Genomic DNA, 19,182 nt, shown 5'->3' on the forward strand with positions numbered 1-19,182 from the left:
GGACGTTTTTATTTTCAAAGCAACAAAATTCTTTCGCGCACGCATTTCAGGGATTATCTCGACTTAGCTATTGCGGTACACTTACAGCTATGTGCTGTGACCTCAAACTTTCCACAATCGAAGAAAAATCCATCTCTCGATCAAAGAAATCATCTCCAATTCCAATGATATTAAATACACGGCTTCGTTATTTATAGGCCAGCAGGTTGTTGTTCACGTTGGTGATAATTACGACCGTGCGCTTTGAACGATCTTTTCGACCTTTCTCTCGGCAAGGAGTAATCACTCACTCATCACCACTATCACTATATCACGGAAGAATTCATAATTCAAAGTAATTCATTTTGGGACGTCCCATTTACGTATTTCCCAGTCATCAAACCCGTTGTAATATCTTGTAAGCTCTGACCGCAAGCAGGAGATCCATTTTATTTTTTGGATGTGTTTGAGAGTCAGCTCTGTGTAGTTTGGTCTAGTTTGGTCAAAAACATTGTGTCACCGGATACACACGTAATGCATTGTGTAAACGCTGGAGGATCAGGAAACGCTAGTACCGTCCCACGTTATTATTAATCTTGATATTGACAGCTCTTAGACCCGGAGTGTTATAAACCCTTTGTTCGCCGATCGTTTGATATGTTATACTGAAGGTCGACAGCAGCGCACGGAGCTGAGATAAAATGAAAGGAGATAAGATACTATTTGAAGCATTAGAAAGGTAAGAACCAAATCAACAGGAAAAGTTTTGAAGAAGTACAAATGCATTCTATTTTACCATCTGTTTCAGGCGTCTTAAAACAATTCGCAGGTTGAGAGCGTCAGGAGCGGCTCCTGACTGCGTATGGCATGGATGGTTAATTGTGTTTTTATTAACTGCGCAATATTTTGCAATTATACTTACAAGGAAATTATGTTCGATTAGTCGAAAATAATTCTCTTATTTACTTCAAATCACGGTTCCAGTTTCAAGTAGATGTAATCTTTGTGAGCCTATAATATTTTCCACTAAATAGCAGGCGAGGAAGTCTTTCAAAATGACGAAAGTACCTTTAATTCATGGATATTTTGTAAACCTTGTCAACTCTTGAGACAACTACACAAATTCCTTTAGCATGACAAATCTTTTATTCTACCATTAACATTTAGTATTTGCTTCCATCTTTTCAACATGGTCAGGAAAGCTATCAACGGCTTTTTATTATTTAAACAATACCTTTGGCTGAAGATCGTTGACAAGTCTTGTTTGCAGACAAGCTATTTTGTTTAGGTGGCGAAGTATGGCCTTGTTTCGACAGTAAAGTTGGTCATTGTTCAATTAGTTCACGCACAGTGGTTGCTTTGTATTCCAATCATAATAAGAGATTTCCTGTTTCGCTGATTGCGTAAAATGTTACAATACTGGAATTTAAGAACTCCTAAATGAGCGATGATAGTTTGTAAATGATACTAAATGTTCTTAAAAGAAATTTTATGACTTTTTTTAAAGCACAGGTCTCTCAAAAAAAACCTATTTGCTCAATCTAATGCCTTAGTCAAAGGTCAAAACATTGTTACTAAATTTGTAAAATGTGACAAATGCAAGGTATTTGAACTGCACAAAAGAAGCTATTTTTAAAAAATACTGACTGTTAACGTCATTCAAAAGGATTTTCTCTTTTTGTATGTGTGCTGCATGCATGGATGAGATAAAACAATAAACCAGTTTGCCGGCAATTATATTACTTTTGGTTAATAATAAGCTAACTCCACACACATGGTGATGTCCGGCTTGTTAACCGGTGTTGAATTCCCGCTCTTGTATCAAACCAACTCGTCGACTTTGCTCGGCGTTGAATTGTGACAAAATTATACCAACTGCGTTGTAAGGGTAAGGTGAGCTGGTTTCCGTGATTTCTGCATCGCCCATCCTTTACTATGCGAGTAGTTTCTTCCCATACTAATCCTGTGACGCGAATATGTAGCAAATATGCATAAAATTGGCTACAGTTATTGACTAATGTGCTTTAATTTGGGGTCGTGTTTTTTTTTTTTTTTTTTTTTAGAGAAAAGTCGATTCACTTGAAAGCTGGAATGGAAAAAGAAGACAGCTTTTATGCGTTAGCCTTAGTCGTTGTAATACTTCTTGGACTGTGGATCATCAAAAGGCTCTACATTGATGAATTCGTCGAGAATTTTTCCGAAAAGTACGTCCTCCTTACAGGTTGCGACTCAGGGTTCGGCAGAGAAACAGCACTGCGACTCGATAGCTTAGGATTCAACGTATTCGCCACATGTTTAACAAGCGAAGGACAAACCCAGTTGACTGCAAGGTGTAGTAACCGGCTCAAAGCCATCCACTTAGACGTTACAAACTCCAAAGAGATCAGAGAAGCATTCAAGTTTGTGGTGCAAAATCTACCTGAAAACGCAGGTAAATTATTTGATAAAATTTTAATTTAATTAAGGATAACATGCAGACTTCTAGTTTTCGAAATTGATCGAGATATGCTTTGTTACTGAGCTCAAAATATAACTGAGAATATATCGCGCGTGACTTTTCAAGTCCACGTTTGTTTATTTAAAAATTACGTAAATATTCAGTTAACGAACAATAAGCTAATATTTAAATCAACAGATCCGAGCTAAGGAATCTATAATCCGGACAAAAAATATTAGTTTAGCGCAAATCTCTAGATAAATGAACACAAAGCACCCATTTTAATAGGATTTCTCTGAAATCGCTCGCGCGTTTGATAAACCCAGGTCACATAATGAAGAAATGAGATAACTTGCATAACAAACCTCCAGTTGGAGGCGTTATCGGGCTGTGTGGTTGACATATTTTCTTTCACTTTCACTGATTAGTGATATATCAAAGCAGTTGTATTTATTTACTCGGATTGTTTGTGATGACTTTGCAATTCGCATGTCTGAACATAATTCCGCGAAACAGTGGGACTTTCTTAAAACTGTTTAACTTCAGTTCAACCCGCCGTAACCTTTGAAAATCGACCTGACTGGATCAACAACCCGGCTATTTTAGCGTCAATGCTACTCAGTCAGTTATCTGTGAGTTATCCGCTCAATGTATTATATACTGAGTATAATTATAGACTCTTCAATACAAGCACAGTTGCGATGGAAAGAAAAGCACGGAAAGATATAATCACGATATTTACGCATGTTTTGTTTTGGCCATGAATATAAAGGGCGGAAATAGCTTCCAGGACATAAAACGAGAGTAGGCATGAGTAAAACCGGAGGAGTTTAGTCACAGGAAATGTCACTATGTCAAGTATTTGGGAGAATAATCAGGACTCAAGCTCTTATTCTGGTCTCTTCTGGAGAAGTTAGATAATTCTAGATTTACCGTACTGATTACTTTCAACCGGCTGTCTCCAGAGTTGTTCACTTCAAAAGAGCTTATCACAAGCAGGAGACCATCTCATGTCATAAGATCATGAATACTGGTTTTTCTGTCATTTCAAAGATAACTTGATGTCTAGACTTATGCAAAAAAGCATTCTTTAAATTGTTTATTTTGGACCAAGCCCGAATAAGGGTGTTTAAACGATTATTCAGGGAAGGAGCTAACACCTAAAGTACATTGTATTCACTTTTAATCTGCCCTAAGGCACGAATGCGCGCAATTGACTGAAGTGCTTTGTCGATTCACCTTCAGCCCAAAGGGGAAGTGTTGGTCTTTACACGGTGTGATTACCTTTCATGGATTAAAATCCTTAGCAGAGAGAAAATTCCGCGGTATGTTTTCAGTTCAATATATTTGAAGAACGCAAATTAACACTTCAAAACCGCTTATATCCTGTCTAAAATATGGGACTTTTAGCTGCAAAGATTTGTTTTGCTATCGCTACTATGGTTTAGCTGCTTAGCGTTCTGTCACTTCGCAATGAGTTGAAAAAACAGGGTTTTTTTACGCTTCTGAAGTCGCCGGGTTTGATTAGGTTAGTTTGACATTGGAATTTAAAACTTTTGTTATTATAAACAGTGTCATTCTTCCCGTTACTCAAGCGTTTCAGATTAACGGTTCGAAATTTACATACTTTGTTGACCAACATAATACACCTAAACACTGAATACCGTAAAAGGATGAACTTTAGGGCGCGTCAGTTTTTTTCCCTCTTGGAAGCGGGAAGTAGCGGGGAAGTAAACACTTTTCTTACAACGCCCGGGTGTGGCTGCCAATTCTTTAAATACCTAGACTGCTTACATTTCGTTTTTCTGTGGAAAATCAGAAAGAGAAAGGGTCGCAGGTGTTAAGACAAGAAGAGGTAAGAGAAAGGTGTGGCTCACCCCAAGTCCTTCGCATCCAGAACGCCCTTTCTGCGTTCCCGTTTTTGGAAATAAACACCCGGGCGTTACGAGCATGGACGTTACTAGCTTTACAAGCTTTCTTGTACAAGAGAGGCTAGATGAAGGACACATTTTAAGCAATAGGGAGTTTAAGTAACCACGACGGCGACGCCGAGGACAACGTCGATTAAAAAATAAACCTATATTTTACGTGCGAATCTCACGGTTTTCTTAAGTCATTTACCTTGTTTATCAATGTCAAAACTATCACAGAACTTAGTCTGGAACACAGCAATGAATTTGAATTAGAAATTTAAAAAATTAACCGTCGTGGTTCGCGTTCTCCAGACAACACAGAATTTGATCATTTTACGTTGTTGTTTTGCAAATAAATTTATCAATAATTATCACGCACATACACAGCCATCGTTCTGCTCATTAAATATTTTGTTCAGCGGCGTTCCCGTTGCCGTTGCCTTGTCGTCGAGGTTGTCTTAAACTACCTAAGAACAAGACGCGGCAGAGAGAACATATGAACACCATGGGCTTAAAATCTTGTTGCATCCTGCAGGTCTTTGGGGTGTCATTAACAACGCTGGTATTGCCAAAGTTGGACCAATCGAGTGGCAGACAATTGAGGAGTACAAACAAGTAGCAGATGTCAATCTGTGGGGACTCATTGATGTCACTAAAGTGTTCTTACCGCTGATCAAGAAGGAGCGCGGTCGGATTATAAATATTGCTAGCATTGGAGGTGAGTGGGTTGTCAGATTTTAGTTTTCAAAGTACTGAAGTACAAGCAGTCAAACATGAAAGAGCTACCTAAAAACTTGTGAAGCGTAAAGAGTAGCACACGAAAGTACCGCACCGTAGCTCTCCTTGAATATTGTAACGCTGTATCATCCCAAGAGACTATGGTCTAGTCTCCTGTTTCATGCAAAGACTAAAGTCGAAACCATCTTGAACAGCTTTATTAACAGTACTACATGAAAATGCTGCTATACAAGTAGCTTTCCTTTGAATGGTCACACACGAGGGTTTCATCCACATGAACATAGTTACAACACCTTAACACACTAAAGTTTCGTTCACAGACTTCATAGACCACTTAATCGGCCTTGTTACGTCAAGTCTGCAAAGGGTCGGCCGAGTGGTTCATATAACAGGAGCTTATCCTGGTTTCCCCAACATGAAGCGACTACTCCCCACTGGGTGAGGTGCTAGTTCATTCCAGGATTACCCCCCAGCATTAAATTCGCCGGTATCCATTTACGCACCTCTCCCGGATTGTCCAAAAGGTGGATGACGCTATCCACTGAATAAATCACTATCCAGGTGGATAGCGTGGTTTGTTTTGTTAACACTTATCCACTGTATAGCGATTTATCCGGTGGATAGCGATATGCAGGCTTTGAACAACTGGGGCCTGGAGAGGTACTTTGTCTCGCCTAAGAACCCAACGCAATGAAATCCGACGCAACTCCGATCTGAAGTCAACTGAACGAGCCAACCATTAAGCCAACGCGACTCCACGTAGACCAATTTGCGCAATGAAACAAACAGTGCCACAAGAAAGTACTGCTTCACGAGTCTCATTCACAGACTTAATTCAAAGTTAATGTATCAAAAATTGGTTTTAGTTTTGTCGCTGTAACTGGAATGGCCTATGTTTTGACATATATATGTATCTGCAGTTGACATTCCCATCAATGAAAACGTATGAAGTCACATATTACTTTCGCTTATCCTTGGTAGGTAGAGCGTGTTTGCCTCATGCATCGGCTTACTCCATCTCCAAGTTTGGAGTGGAGGCATTCTCTGACGCTCTCCGCCGTGAAATGGGTCCGACTGGCGTAAAGGTCAGCGTTGTAGAGCCAGGCTTCTTCCAGACAAATGTCACAAATCCCGACATTCTCAGGGAGCAGTGGCAGGTGCTCTGGACCACTCTCAACCACAGTTTGAGACAGGAGTATGGGGAGAACTTTTACCAGACTAGTAAGTAATGATTCCTCAGTGAGTCAGAGATATTTTATATGGTTAAATGCATAAAAAGAATTGAATGTGCGAGGGACTTTTGGTGAAAACTTGTACAAATAGTAATGAAAAGTTGAAAGTATACGGAGGAAATTACAAGAGCTAGTATTTCACACAGCGACGAAATTAATCGAGTCAAATAATTTAAAACGTTATGGAAAGATTTATTTTGTTATTTTAAAACTCTCCCCCCATGCAAATATTTTTATCTCATGTCCAAAGATGAGTCAAAAGTCTAAGCTTCTATTTTAGAGAAAGGGAAAGAAATTCAAAGTCAACTTAACTTAACTTCAACTTTACTTTATTTTGCACTTACATTTTGAAATAACAATATTAGCATAAAAAAGAAGAAAAAAAGGAAATATAACAATCAAAAAGGTGACAATGGTATACAGTTTGTACATGGAGGCTAACAGAACCGCGAGGTTATCGAGTTAGCCTCCATCTCGTTTGACTTAAAGAGGCTACGTCATTAATTTTGGCGTTAATGAATTCCACTTTAAATTTTTTAAACCACTTTACAATGAATACCAGCTGGCTAGTGATACGTGGCCGATGTGGGAAGGTAAGAGAACATCAAGATCTTCTCTTGAGGAAGATACCTTGTAATAAGGGAAAAAGTGCATGGCCGTTCTGGTGTGCAAACAAATTGCGTTTGTGCAGTACTAAAGACTTGTGTGAAGTATCTCAGGCTTTGAGCAGATGTCTCTCTAGTTGTATCGCCGACCATTTTGCGGTTTTTTTCTTTTTCAGGCGTGAAAAACATGCTGACTGGAATGGTAGACACATGCGCCTCCCCCCACCTCTACAAAGTCGTGGATTCCATCGTTCACGCTCTGACGTCACGATTTCCGAAATCCAGGTACGTGGTTGGCTGGGACGCGAACTTACTTTGGATCTGGGTGTCCAGGCTCCCGGCCGGTGTAGGAGATGCCTTGTTGAATTTACTGGGTGAAAAGGCTCAACCTGACGCATGCGTAGTAGCGTCCTCGCAGCGAAGCGAAACGTCAAAGAGGCTTAATGGGAACAACAATGCAGTGAATGGATTTGCCGTATATAAACGATAATATTTATTATTTGGTTTTGTTTTGTTTATTCTGCGCCCAACCAAAGTGCTATGAACTGCTATAATTCTCGAACTGAGGCGCTATTTCGTAATAAAACTTAAGATAAAAGGTCGGAGGGGTCGAAACGTCGTGACCTTTTATCGTTACTTTTTGTTACAAAATCGATTTCTAAGAAATTGCTTATTAAAGCGTTATTCTCTGCTAAAAGTAAGAAGTTTCTTTAACAACTGAAAGGGTTATGTTAATAGCTAGTGGTATAATTTGTCATGGCGGCTTTTTCTCGGCTGTCGAAGTATGTCATTGGGTGCAGTATAGCAACCCCCATTATTTAGTTTATTGTTTACCACGAGACAACTCTTGATTTTAAAAGAGTGATGTTATTAGTCGCGCTATTCTTTTTAGTTTTTGCTGGCAAACGAGTATCGATCCAGCGAGCAGGCCTCCGAGTGGAATGAATATACCATAATGATATTATTGCCAGTTTATAGCAAGTTATAAATTATTCGTCTCCTGCGACCATATATATATATTTGTAAATTTTACATTTTAAGCCTACGATAAATGGGGAAGAGGGTACACTATTTATATTTGATTGACTAGGAGAATGGAAACAGTGCACTGTTTTTCAAAGTGGGAAAAAAGTCGGACTTTAAAACTCTGAAATCACAATCTACCGCGAAAATACCAGGGTACGACTTATCAAGTTCAAGCAACAAACGAAAAAATCTTCGTAGATGAGAAGGATTCCTTCTGTCCAATCAGAAATCAACATACAGTTTTCCGAATGTTGTCACGTTATTATTCATGTTCAATTTTCTAGAAAGAGCCCGACCGACTTTGAAGTTTTTCGTTAGGACTGGAGTCACTCAAATAGAACTGATCATGAACGTACCGCCATTTTGAGTGTCTTCTTGTAAAATAAAGCAAAGAATCGTTATCTTTTTTTAGCCATTTATAGGCGAATTTTATCGTATTCTATAGTTAAAGGTACAAATTGTTGCTGTAAGTTTGTCAGTATTATCTTTTGAAAAAGACTTTAACAAGTATATAATCAGTTGTTGTTATTATAATATATAAGAAAGGAGGAGCTTGTTTCCATATTGCTAAATAGTTTGTTCTTCTTTGGAAGAAAATCATCGTAATCCAAAATTGGATATATTCTTAAGTTTGCGTTTTTATTAAAGTACAAATAATATAAAAGCCATAAAAATTTCATTCAGTTGTCAGTTTCGTCGTATCCACTTTGAATATCGTCAGGCAGTATATTTTCCCGTACTTCTCGTCAAGTGATGTCTTCTCTGGACTATCTTTTACAGACAGGGCACTTCAGAGCGTGAAAACGTAATGCGCAGCTTTCTGCGCATCCTTAGCCCTACTTGCGGGCTCAGGTAATGCAGCCTGCAATGGGCCTGCAATGGTGGAAAAAACGGTGGACTGTATTAAGGTACGCGAGGATGTCGTTCGGTTGATTTGTTTATGCTTGGGCAAGCATGATTTTTTTCTTCGGCATTTCAGTGTTAAGAAAACAAAGCTTGTTTGGATGCTGCGATTAAAAAAAAAAAAAAAAAAAAGCGAAAAACTTTCCCCTAATATACCCCCTAGAATATGCATAGGACCAAAACACAATAGGTACAGGTACTAAAGAAATCTGTGGGGAGTGGGAACGAGGCAATTTCTTAGTATTTTCAAAGGGCCACTTGCCTCACCCTGTAAGGGAGTTCATAAACGCCGTGAGACTACGAGTGGTCCCTCTTTCGCTTAGTCCGTCGAGCGAGACCGTAAATGAAGACCATAAAGCGCGAGGAAAAAATGACCGCTTGAAATCCTGGCGGGGACGCGTGTTTCTCGCCCCCTGGAGTTCGCGCGGCCATTTTTTTCTCGCAGTTTTCTTTCGCGCCACGCACGACGGACCAAGCGAAAGAGGGACAACTCGTAGTCAATCCTCGCAGTCTAAAACGCCCTCAGCTAGCTACTCCTAACAAATATCTGTTATTGTCTTTTAGTATGTCGTCAGATTGTGTCCAGATGACGAAGATGTTGACATCTGAAGGCCACGTTTTCGATTTCGTTTTCTCTTATTTAAATTTCCTCTCCCAATATTCTAACCCCAATAGTCCTCCGTCCTACGGATTTCGCACTAAGACTCTTGAGAGATATCACCTCGAGAATAGGACCTATATCGAAACATCCTCTCTAGTTGAACGTAATTCAGGCTGAATTCACCTTGCTGTCTCGTTCGCTTTTGAATAAAAAAAGCAATGACAAGAAAAGATGACGCACATAGCTACATTAAATTTCCCTCGCTTTATTGTAGAAACAGAGTTAACTCTTCAGACCATAACTGGCTATGCTACATACTAACCTCGAAGAATTTCAATCTTCCAATCTATGTTCAAGGGCTTGTAGCTGAAAAATACCGCCGTTATTGAATTACAAAACTAACCAAAAGTCATATCTTAGCAATATCTATGGAGTTATTTGATATGGCATGAGTGAACTCCTGCCAATCCTTAACTCATAATCGAGGACTGGCTCGTCACTCACGTAAGACTTGATTGACAGCGGCTAAGGCGATCATTGGTCAAAATCTTTGACATGGTTGCCACAGACATCACTTTTCAAAATTCCCTGACTTTTCCCTGACAAAAATAGCATTTCCTTGACCAAAAAGTAATACAAAATGTCAGATCTAGTAGCAGCTTCTAGCGTGAACTTACAGCCGTCCTTTCTATTCGTCCATTAATCCTAAGTTTTAAAAATTTTCCTTCTTCATTAAGGAAAAATATCGTTGAGATCACACTTACCCCAAATGTTTCTTCCAGCCTTCAATGGTATTAAATCAGCCGTGTTAAATTATTTCAATTTTCCCTGACTTTTCTTCAAAATGTCAATTTTTCCTGACACAAAATTAAATTCCCTGACTTTTCCCTGACTTTGAAGAATTTTTTTTCCCAGACCATTTCTTGACCTGTGGCAACCATGTTTAAACCACTGAGTCGAGTTATGATTACACTATTACAAGGGTGTTCAAAAGACGCAGCCTGCAAGGCCGTTCTCTGCATTCCCTACAGCATAACATCTAAAAGAGAACATTCGGCTTAGTAAGCCAGTTATCCACAAAAATATATATTCTCGAAATAGTTAAAAACGAGAGAAATAACCTAGGATAGGTTTAGAGGCTTCCCTTAAACCCTCCCAGCAAACTAAAACAACACTGCATGTTGCAAGACAACTCTTCTGTTCCCAAATTACATTTTTACCAGAACCTTTTCAAAATCCATCACGTAAAAATGGTGCAAATAACTTAAAACTTGTAAGGAAACTGTACAACTTTGCTATAAAAGTATAAAACACACTGTGCTTAGAAAAGAGATGGCAACTAATATAAAATTCAGAGGTGCAAGTTAAACAAATGATAAATACAGAGTTAAACTTATAACCAATTCATTTGACCGTTCCTTTCGATAGACTCCGTTAACTTTTGACGGGATCATTGGGCTAGCAAAGTACTAGCCCTCCATCCAATTATGTCCTATTAGCATATGACCCCAAAAAAGCAACATCATAAAATAAAGAAAACCTTTTAACAAGTGTATCGTGCTTGAAATGTTTAACTTAGTATAAAAAGTTTCTTTGAACCTTACTTCTGGGCAATCTAGCTTGTGTAGCAAGCACAGTAACGGGAATTTAACTGTGAATTTTGAACCTAACCGACCAAGGAGTATGTTTTTCCAGGTCTTTTGTGTTTTGTGAATGTAATACCTCACCATTGCTAGACTACACTAGTCTGTCTGCCAATTTACCACTTTAGAAACAAGAAGAAATCTGTGGGGCTAGTCTAATCTCCTAGTCGCTTGTGTTGATGGGAACAAAACAAAAGATGAGCAGCCATATTGTCCCTAGTAAAGGTACCACAAGGGATTGCAAGATAAGGCTTACCCCAGATTTCGTCTCATTTGTAAAGTGGCAAATTGAGTTACTCTTATTAAGCCTAAACTTTAGCCACGTTCTATTAAAACTAATCTCATCTCACTGGTACTTGATTAACAAAAAGTCTCAACAGTTGTACAGGTTGAGAAACTTGAGTTGACAGCTACACGGAAAAGCTTTCCAGTGTTCAAACAGGCACACAACTTGAACCGATTAGAGGAGGCGACTGGGGCTCCAGTGGGTGTGGCAAGGGCATCACCATCAAAATAAACTCCCTTTGCTGCATCAAAAACGATTTCTTTGTTCTGTGGGGACAAAAAAATCATGATTAGAAGTAAAAGAATGCAAAAATAAATAAGAAGATAATTTGTTAGAAATGTAATTACATATTAGTGTCGATTACCACAAATTTAAATTTAAATTCAGGTTAATGATACTGTAAATTCCAAGAATAACATATCCCCTAGTTTAAAATACAACCTCCTAAAACCAAGCCTTCCAAATCTTGGACTCAGAAATCCTTCTGAAATTATAGTATAAGCCTGTGGGCTTAGTGGTTTCCTTGGCTAAATAATGGAGATTTTAAACATTTTAAACATTTTTAAATGTCAACACCGAGTACTTTAAAGCAGTCTTCAAGCCGCCCCCCAAATCTGAGGTGCAAAATTCTTTCCAATACTAAGCCCCATTAGTAGGCCCATTCAGCTCTTAAGGAGAGATATAAATTCTGATCATATAACCTGAACCTCTACTAACAAGCCCATCTGAAAATCAATAAACCTGCCAAAAGAATCTTTGAATAAACAAATATAAGCCCAGGACTTTCTTTCAGAATTTTCCTTCGCACTGTTCTTGGAATTGTGACCAGGTATTAAGATGACATATGAATATCAAGACTTAATAACAACATTTACTTACCAAGCTTGACGAAATGTCCACACCTTCATCAGCATCAAAGTAAAACATTTTTCCATCAAAGTGCAAGTCCTCATGTCCCTCCACTGAAATGGTTTTCTCAGAGGTCACCGTCAAATTCTGATCTTCATTGCTTACAACCTGAAAAGTGAAGTGAACACGAAATTTCTAGTTTTCAAGATTACTGAGGAAGTAGGATATTGCATCAGAGGAACCACTGCAAAGAAACTGGAGATCACTGTAAACACTACTAACACTGAGTGTGTTTCAGTAATATCTAGCTTCCTTAGACAGCTGCGATGGTGCAATTTTGCACAATCAACCTCAAATCCCTCCCAATTGCACTATTCATGGAAAATCACATACTGAAAATTCATAAAAAAAAAAAATAGCACAGTTTTAACAAAACAAACCATTAGTTAACCCTTTATCTGAAAAAAAAAAAAACCCCACATCTACACACCACATTGAGATGATTAGCCTTTAAAACAGCCCAGAAAACCTTCTGCAATCTTTGATTTTGCAAACAATTGAAGTTCCAGGCATTTTTTGGCACATCCAGGGACTGGTGATAGTTTTCATTCCAAAAAAATTGTCTATTGTTGGAACCCAAACAGTCACAATCTTTGCTTTGGTCAATCAGAGATCTCAGTATAAATTCAAAGATTGATCCACTGCAGCTTGACGGGTCAAGAGACCTGATAACTTAAACTTACTCGGTGAGTAACTAGCGAATCCCCAGCAACTGTGAAAGCGCTGATCGTTTCTGGATTGACATGCCACACACTTCCATTCAAGTTGAGAATAGTCTTCTTTACATATGGATCCACAAATCTAAAGCCATGCTTAGCCTGGATCTCTGTCAAATCTGCTCCGACATGCACTGGAAAAGTTTTAACAGATATATATTAAGATTAAATTTCTTCTTCTGATGTAATGACCTTTTAATTTATGCTTTACCAGTAAGTTTCCATATGACTGGTCACACTACTGGGCCAGGTTGTGCAAAAGCCGGTTAACGCTAACTCAGGATTAAAAGTGAACCAAAGTCTAAATTTTTCTTGTATTAATATGATTTTCACTGCTTAGAATGTTTGTGTAGTTTGAGATTATTCAAAGTCAAAAAAAAAGAAACAGAAAATTTTACTGCAAAGTTACAAAACTAAAATCAAAATTCCTGCTAATCGTAGGTAAGCTTAATCAGGCTTTGAACAACCTGACCCTGGTGTATAAGTGTTGGTTTTAATCATACATGTAACTGAGTTATGGCGGAGCTTCAGCGGCCCTTGGGGCTGCCAAGCAGAGCCCCATATTCATATACAAAAGAAAACGAAATCCATAAAGTCAAAAAAAAAAAGGAACAAAATATTACCGCAAAGTTACAAAACTAAAATCAAAATTCCTGCTAATCGTAGGTAAGCTTAATCGAGCTTTGAACAACCTGGCCCTGGTGTATAAGTGTTGGTTTTAATCATAACTGAGTTATGGCAGAGCTCCAGCAGCCCTTGGGGCTGCCAAGCAGAGCCCCATATTCATATACGAAAGAAAATGAAACCCACAAATTAATTTTCTCATGGTTATCATAGCTAGCAGTATTGCTCATGGGCACATAGGCATGCATGTATGTAATAAAAATTATTATTGCATAACGAAAAGGGAAATTATTTTGATACTAAACCTATATCTCTTAACCAGCATTAAGTAATTATTAAATGTGGGGCCAGCAAGGAGAATTAATTGATAACTTAATCCATAGATGCAAGATAAAATACATGTAACTTACTTACGATATGTTGTGTGTCAATATCATTAATGATGAAACAAAACAAGACAAAACAAAGTTAACATACTTTGTGCACTGTTTGTTAAAGGGCCACCATGAAATACAACCTGAAAATATAAACAAATTGCTCTAAGAAAAATGCTTATCTCCATTTTCATGAATGCCTTTGTATCAGGCTCCTACATGTACATGGTAAAAGTCTGCATATGAGCCAAGTGGCCCATCAGACCAGAGCTTATCTTGGTTTTTGTTGCATGAAGTGACTAGGGGTATTTCTACTCCCCCACTGGATGGGGGCAACCCCCCAGTATTAAATTCACCAGTACCCATTCAAACACCTTAGTGAGGAGAGGCACTGTGGGAGTAAAGTGTCTTAACCAGGAACACAACGCAACAATCCCGGCCAAGGCTTGAACCTGGACAGCTCAATCTGATACACAGCCTCCTACATGTACACAGACAATGATTGATTTCATTGTGTTCTCAGGGTAACAAGAAAGTCTTTTTCTTGGACCTGCTAAATTGCCTGCAAGGATTGTGCAAAACAAATGTGCTGTTTTCAACAAATCAGCAGCTGAAACCAAATTTGCCCACTGTTCATTTTCCTGCATAAGGAAATATTACATTTTAATTTAATAGTTTCATCACAATCTTTGCTTTAGCTGTAATTGACCAAGGATGTCATAAGTTTGATTTGGATTGGGTTTCAGGATAGTCTCTGGATTGTTTCCTCAACATTCCAAACAAGAATTAAATATACAGTGTTGTACATGTAGTCAGCTGTACTTTACAGTTTCAGTCTACAGTAGCTACTCCAGGGTCAACCATCTACTTGCAAGAACTGTTCTAAATGCAAATATAATATTAAAAACGTATATATCTTAATTAACCAGTCGCCCAATGGTGGCTGTTCTGGGCAAATGAACATGAATTTTATAACATGGTGTTAATAAACCAAACTGGCAGGCGGCAGACCAGTCAAGTATTCTTCTTGTTGTTGTAGACTATTTACAAGTGTGGCAGAGGAGTTGAACTTGGGGCTACTGAGAACAACACCAGCTAGTGGTAAGAATTGGGCTAAATCCGCCATCTGCAGGTTTCAAGTCTGGCACCCTAATGGTAAACACTTGGCCAGGCTGCCTCCAATATATGTTGGGCACATCCCAGAGAAAAATTTTAGTCCCCATTTTTTATTTTTTTTTTCAATTCAAGGCTAAAAGTCTGATGGACAGCTCACTAGTTAATACATGTAATCGACCAATTTCAATATATCAAAGTTCAGCCAAAAACAATGGACCTCAGTATGAGGCTCTAGGAAATAACTACTGAGTTCGTGGGGTTTATTCCCCAGAGCCTCATGCTGAGGTCTATTGTTTTAGGCTGAGTTTTAATATATCGAAATTGGTCTATTAGGCTATCATATCTCTTCAAAGAATTTTTCTTAAACACAGCTTACCTGCTTGTCCTCGGTATCTAAGACCAGATTGTGGTCTTTGAAAGTTCCAGCTTGATTCTTGTACAAAGTTACAGAGTTCATATCACTTGAACAAGTAAAACGAAGATTTCCCGTCTTGAAAAATGATAAGCACTTCATTCCACCCTTGTTTATTTGCAGGACATTATACAAGATGGCAAGCATCTGTGAAAAGAATGATAAAAAAATACTTATACTAAGTTGTACAATGTCAAAAAAAAAAAGAAAAAACAATTAAAATTTTTTTTTAAGGTAGAAAAAATCCCAGACAGTTGAGAGTTTCAATGCTCCCTAACTTTCCTGACCATTCCTGTCTTATGAAAACAAGACAAATGATGTAAATGTTACCTAACTGGAGGTACACAGGGAAACAGAAAATGTCTGTTAACTATTTTTGCAACATTTGCATCCCAGATACATCTGCAATGGTTGAAAACAAGAGCTTAATAATTTTATGAAAACATAAATTGCAATGGTCTTGGATGTCAACCCAGAAGGTCAGAACTTTTCAGGCCAGAACTTCAGAGACCTAAACACCTTTGAGACACTAATTTGAAATCACTGTTTCAAATTTATCCTGCATTTTTCTGCAGCCTTAGCACATTTGAGTAAAACCAGTTACAACAAACTCTCATAACTGTGCTACTTTTTGTGATTAGATGGTTCACATGTCTAAATATACTTACCACAAGATTCACAATGACAATAAGAGTCAGAATGTATAAAACAGCAAAGAATATCCAACTTTTCCTTCCCCGTATTCCAGTCCTGTGGAGGTATCGCTCCCGCACATTGACACGACCAGCTGTAAAGTTGCTCTCATGTTCATCCACTGCTTTCTGTTTTTCCACGAGCTTCTCTCGCATTGATGTGCGAGACTTGGAATTCTCTCTCCTCTAAAGTTAGAAAGAGCATGTCTTATTAGAATCTTTCAAGCAAGACTTAGACATAATTCAATCAGTACAGATGCAAGAGTCTTCTAAATACAAGATTTTAAAAGGCACTTTTTAAATTCAGGACTTCTAAGTTATAAATACTAGACAAATTGTTTGCCAAGATCTATAAATTGAATATTATTCTAGAACTCTGAGTGAAAAAAAGCATCTATTTCCATGCTCAGCTCAGCCCCTGTGTGTAATGTTGTCAGAGATTACATGTACTCAACAAAAAAATACATGTTCCTCTTTGGTAACTAGACAGCATTCGATAAAAAAATATATATGTATACATGAAAAGGAAGAAAAGTCATGTTTGTTAGCTTGGTGCAAGTTACACAGCAAGAAAGATATACTTTTATAGTCAGTGACACATTAAGCTACATGTAAAAAATAATTTTTTGTTCTGTCAGTAGACAAATATACATTGTTTAACTGAGGTGTGACTTTTGTTAAGGGAATTTGGAATTCTTCTTCTGAGTAGTCTGTGTCGCTGACCTTTCCAAAAAGAGAAATATTTCACTAGATATACTTGCAACAGGACTCAATACTGCAATTAATACTTTACACTCTGAGCCAACCGTGAAAATTCAATATCAGGAAAGCATGAAAACTTTGGGGTTTTACATCTCAATATCTCTACAAAAGTTCTGTTAGATTACTTAAAACCAAAAAAAAAATTGTTGCTTCAGCATTAAATAAAAATGGCTTTGTTGTCTCTCATCTTATGATCCATGGAATGCCAAAGAAACATAATTTTCCATAAATATTACCCTGTTTAACCCTGCCAGCAACATTAAGTAAACATATGTTGTACAAGTTAATTAATAAGTGAGTGATGTTGGGTCAGCTACAATCTGCTCAATATTATATTCATCTACACGCATTAATTAATTCAGCGACACTTTCAAGCATAACTTTCCTCTTGAAAAAGACCCTTGCTCACCAGTAATCTTACGCCTGTTCATAATCTGACAACGTCCTGTGCAAAAGTTGCTGAAGGAAAACCTCGAAAAAAATAAAAATCTCTACCCAGAAACCCTGCAGAGCAATTATTACCTTAAATGATATGTTACAAGTATTTGAAAGATGATATTACCAGAAACCTGCAGTTGCAAACATGTGTAGAATGTTAAAATGTCTTCAGTTAACAATTAGAAGCTTTTGATTCGAGTTGACAACATCTGGCATTTCAAAAGTTAAGCTTAAAATCAAATGTTTAACAACTGAAGAGCTACGTAACTACAACCTCATCATCGTGTGTTGTTCGTGATCAATCAATTTTCCTAAGCAAATGAAGGCCTAATCTTAACCTAAGTTAAACTTAGTTCTATACAACTCCGTGAGTAATCCACAAATCATGCTTAAATTACGTTTCGCTTCCATGGAAATCTTGAAACCGTTCAAAACAATTTCGTAACGATCGTTTAAACATGATATTAAAACTGGCTTATTTAAGCTTAAGTAGAAACTGTTCTGCCGCCAACAAAAAAGTTTATAGGAAGCGCTCAACAGACTTTGGAAGCAGTTTGTAACTGATCTGTTCGAAGCAAATGTACGGAATAGTCACTACCATCTCTTTGTTCGCAGATTTCCCTTAAATAGCAAAACAATAACTTACGTGTAGGTTTTCTCTCGACATGATACTTTTACTCCTTACAGGAACCAGCACGAAAGGAAACAAGGCTTTTTGACAGTCTAATATTGGATCACATCTTCAGCGTTATGAAGGACTCTAACTGAGATTTGGAGAGATGTAAACAGCGGCGTTGTGCATGCGTAGCTGGGGTGTGGTACATACCGTGGGCGCTGAAGCGGGGATCGATGGATCGGTAACATGTAAATTCACTGTATAGTTAGGAATATTCTCTAGAAAATTGCTCTTTTATCCATCTAAAATTATTCATTCATTTATATACATGCGACTATTTAAAAATTTGAAAGGAGGAGAAAGTTAGTAAAGATTTTCCATATTTGAGCGTGTTTATTATTTCTGATCAAGAGTTTCTGTTATAATTACTGAAGTTGAAAGCTTGAAATGACCGAAAAATAAGAGTTTTTTTCTAAAAATGTCTATATCTCCATTATGCTCGCAAAATACTGCCAACTGCAACAATTTTCTCCATTGTCGACAGCCCTCTCCCCCACCCCGTACCGCTCCCCACCAAGAAACAACGGGTACGGGAGTAAGTTTATAATCCTCTTGCTCTAACGCTCTTGCTCTTTAATGCAAAATGAAACCAAAAGTTGATGTGCCTGCTTGCTATGAATGCTGTAGCACTCACGCGTGAGCTATGTGCTCTTCTCGATTTGTTGATCGTTGCCGGTTTAGGTGTGTAACAAAATCGTAGATTTTGCTTATCAGTTGTCGTTTAGGGTTGCACACGATGGGGAAGTGAAAAGAAGTGATCTAGAGCTTGTTTCAGTTCTAAGATAGAGAATTCTCTATCTCTAGAAATGGTTTTCTCTAGAAATGGTTTTCAAGTCTTTAAACGGTTAGGCTCAAATTACTTGACGCGGTCTGCTGTTCGTTGCTCTGTGCCAAAGCATTTAAGGAATCTCATCGTCGATAGAAACGTTTTAAATACACTTGAGTTAAAATGTGGTAACAAAGATTTTGATCCTCTCTCGAGCAAGAGTAGAAACTTTTATGCTTTTCTCATTCAAGAAAAAGCCAAACATTCAAGAGGGTTCTCTAAACTAATGTCAGATTTTAACCTCTCGAGAAACATTAGAACATTTCTTTTATCG

At 38.0% G+C, this 19,182-nt stretch overlaps 2 protein-coding genes across 3 annotated transcripts; one reads left to right on the forward strand and one right to left on the reverse strand.

The window, feature by feature from the left end:
* The first annotated feature begins 452 nt into the window (after window positions 1-452).
* Window positions 453-8,604, forward strand: LOC110053779 (retinol dehydrogenase 16-like). 2 transcript variants are annotated; one of them, XM_020760059.2, is made up of 5 exons: window positions 453-718; window positions 2,043-2,410; window positions 4,865-5,047; window positions 6,049-6,288; window positions 7,081-8,604. In XM_020760059.2, exons 1-5 carry the CDS (start codon window positions 681-683, stop codon window positions 7,392-7,394), a joined length of 1,143 nt encoding a protein of 380 aa, XP_020615718.2. In that variant the 5' UTR covers window positions 453-680; the 3' UTR covers window positions 7,395-8,604. The 2 variants fall into 2 exon arrangements, with proteins under 2 accessions (XP_020615718.2, XP_089129964.1); XM_089273838.1 differs by lacking the exon at window positions 453-718 and adding an exon at window positions 1,723-1,867.
* Window positions 8,605-9,679: 1,075 nt separating this feature from the next.
* LOC110053758 (beta-sarcoglycan-like) lies at window positions 9,680-18,210 on the reverse strand. The gene is made up of 7 exons (XM_020760036.2): window positions 18,053-18,210; window positions 16,183-16,392; window positions 15,479-15,661; window positions 14,090-14,129; window positions 12,956-13,122; window positions 12,243-12,380; window positions 9,680-11,629 (listed from the first exon to the last, which is right to left on the reverse strand). The coding sequence occupies exons 1-7, from the start codon at window positions 18,071-18,073 to the stop codon at window positions 11,438-11,440; spliced, it is 951 nt and encodes a 316-aa protein (XP_020615695.2). The 5' UTR covers window positions 18,074-18,210; the 3' UTR covers window positions 9,680-11,437.
* Between the last annotated feature and the right edge of the window lie 972 nt (window positions 18,211-19,182).

The sequence above is a fragment of the Orbicella faveolata genome, unplaced genomic scaffold (genome assembly GCF_042242905.1).
Source record: "Orbicella faveolata isolate gen_17 unplaced genomic scaffold, um_ofav_v1 contig_35, whole genome shotgun sequence".
In the NCBI taxonomy this organism is placed as follows: Eukaryota; Metazoa; Cnidaria; class Anthozoa; order Scleractinia; family Merulinidae; genus Orbicella; species Orbicella faveolata.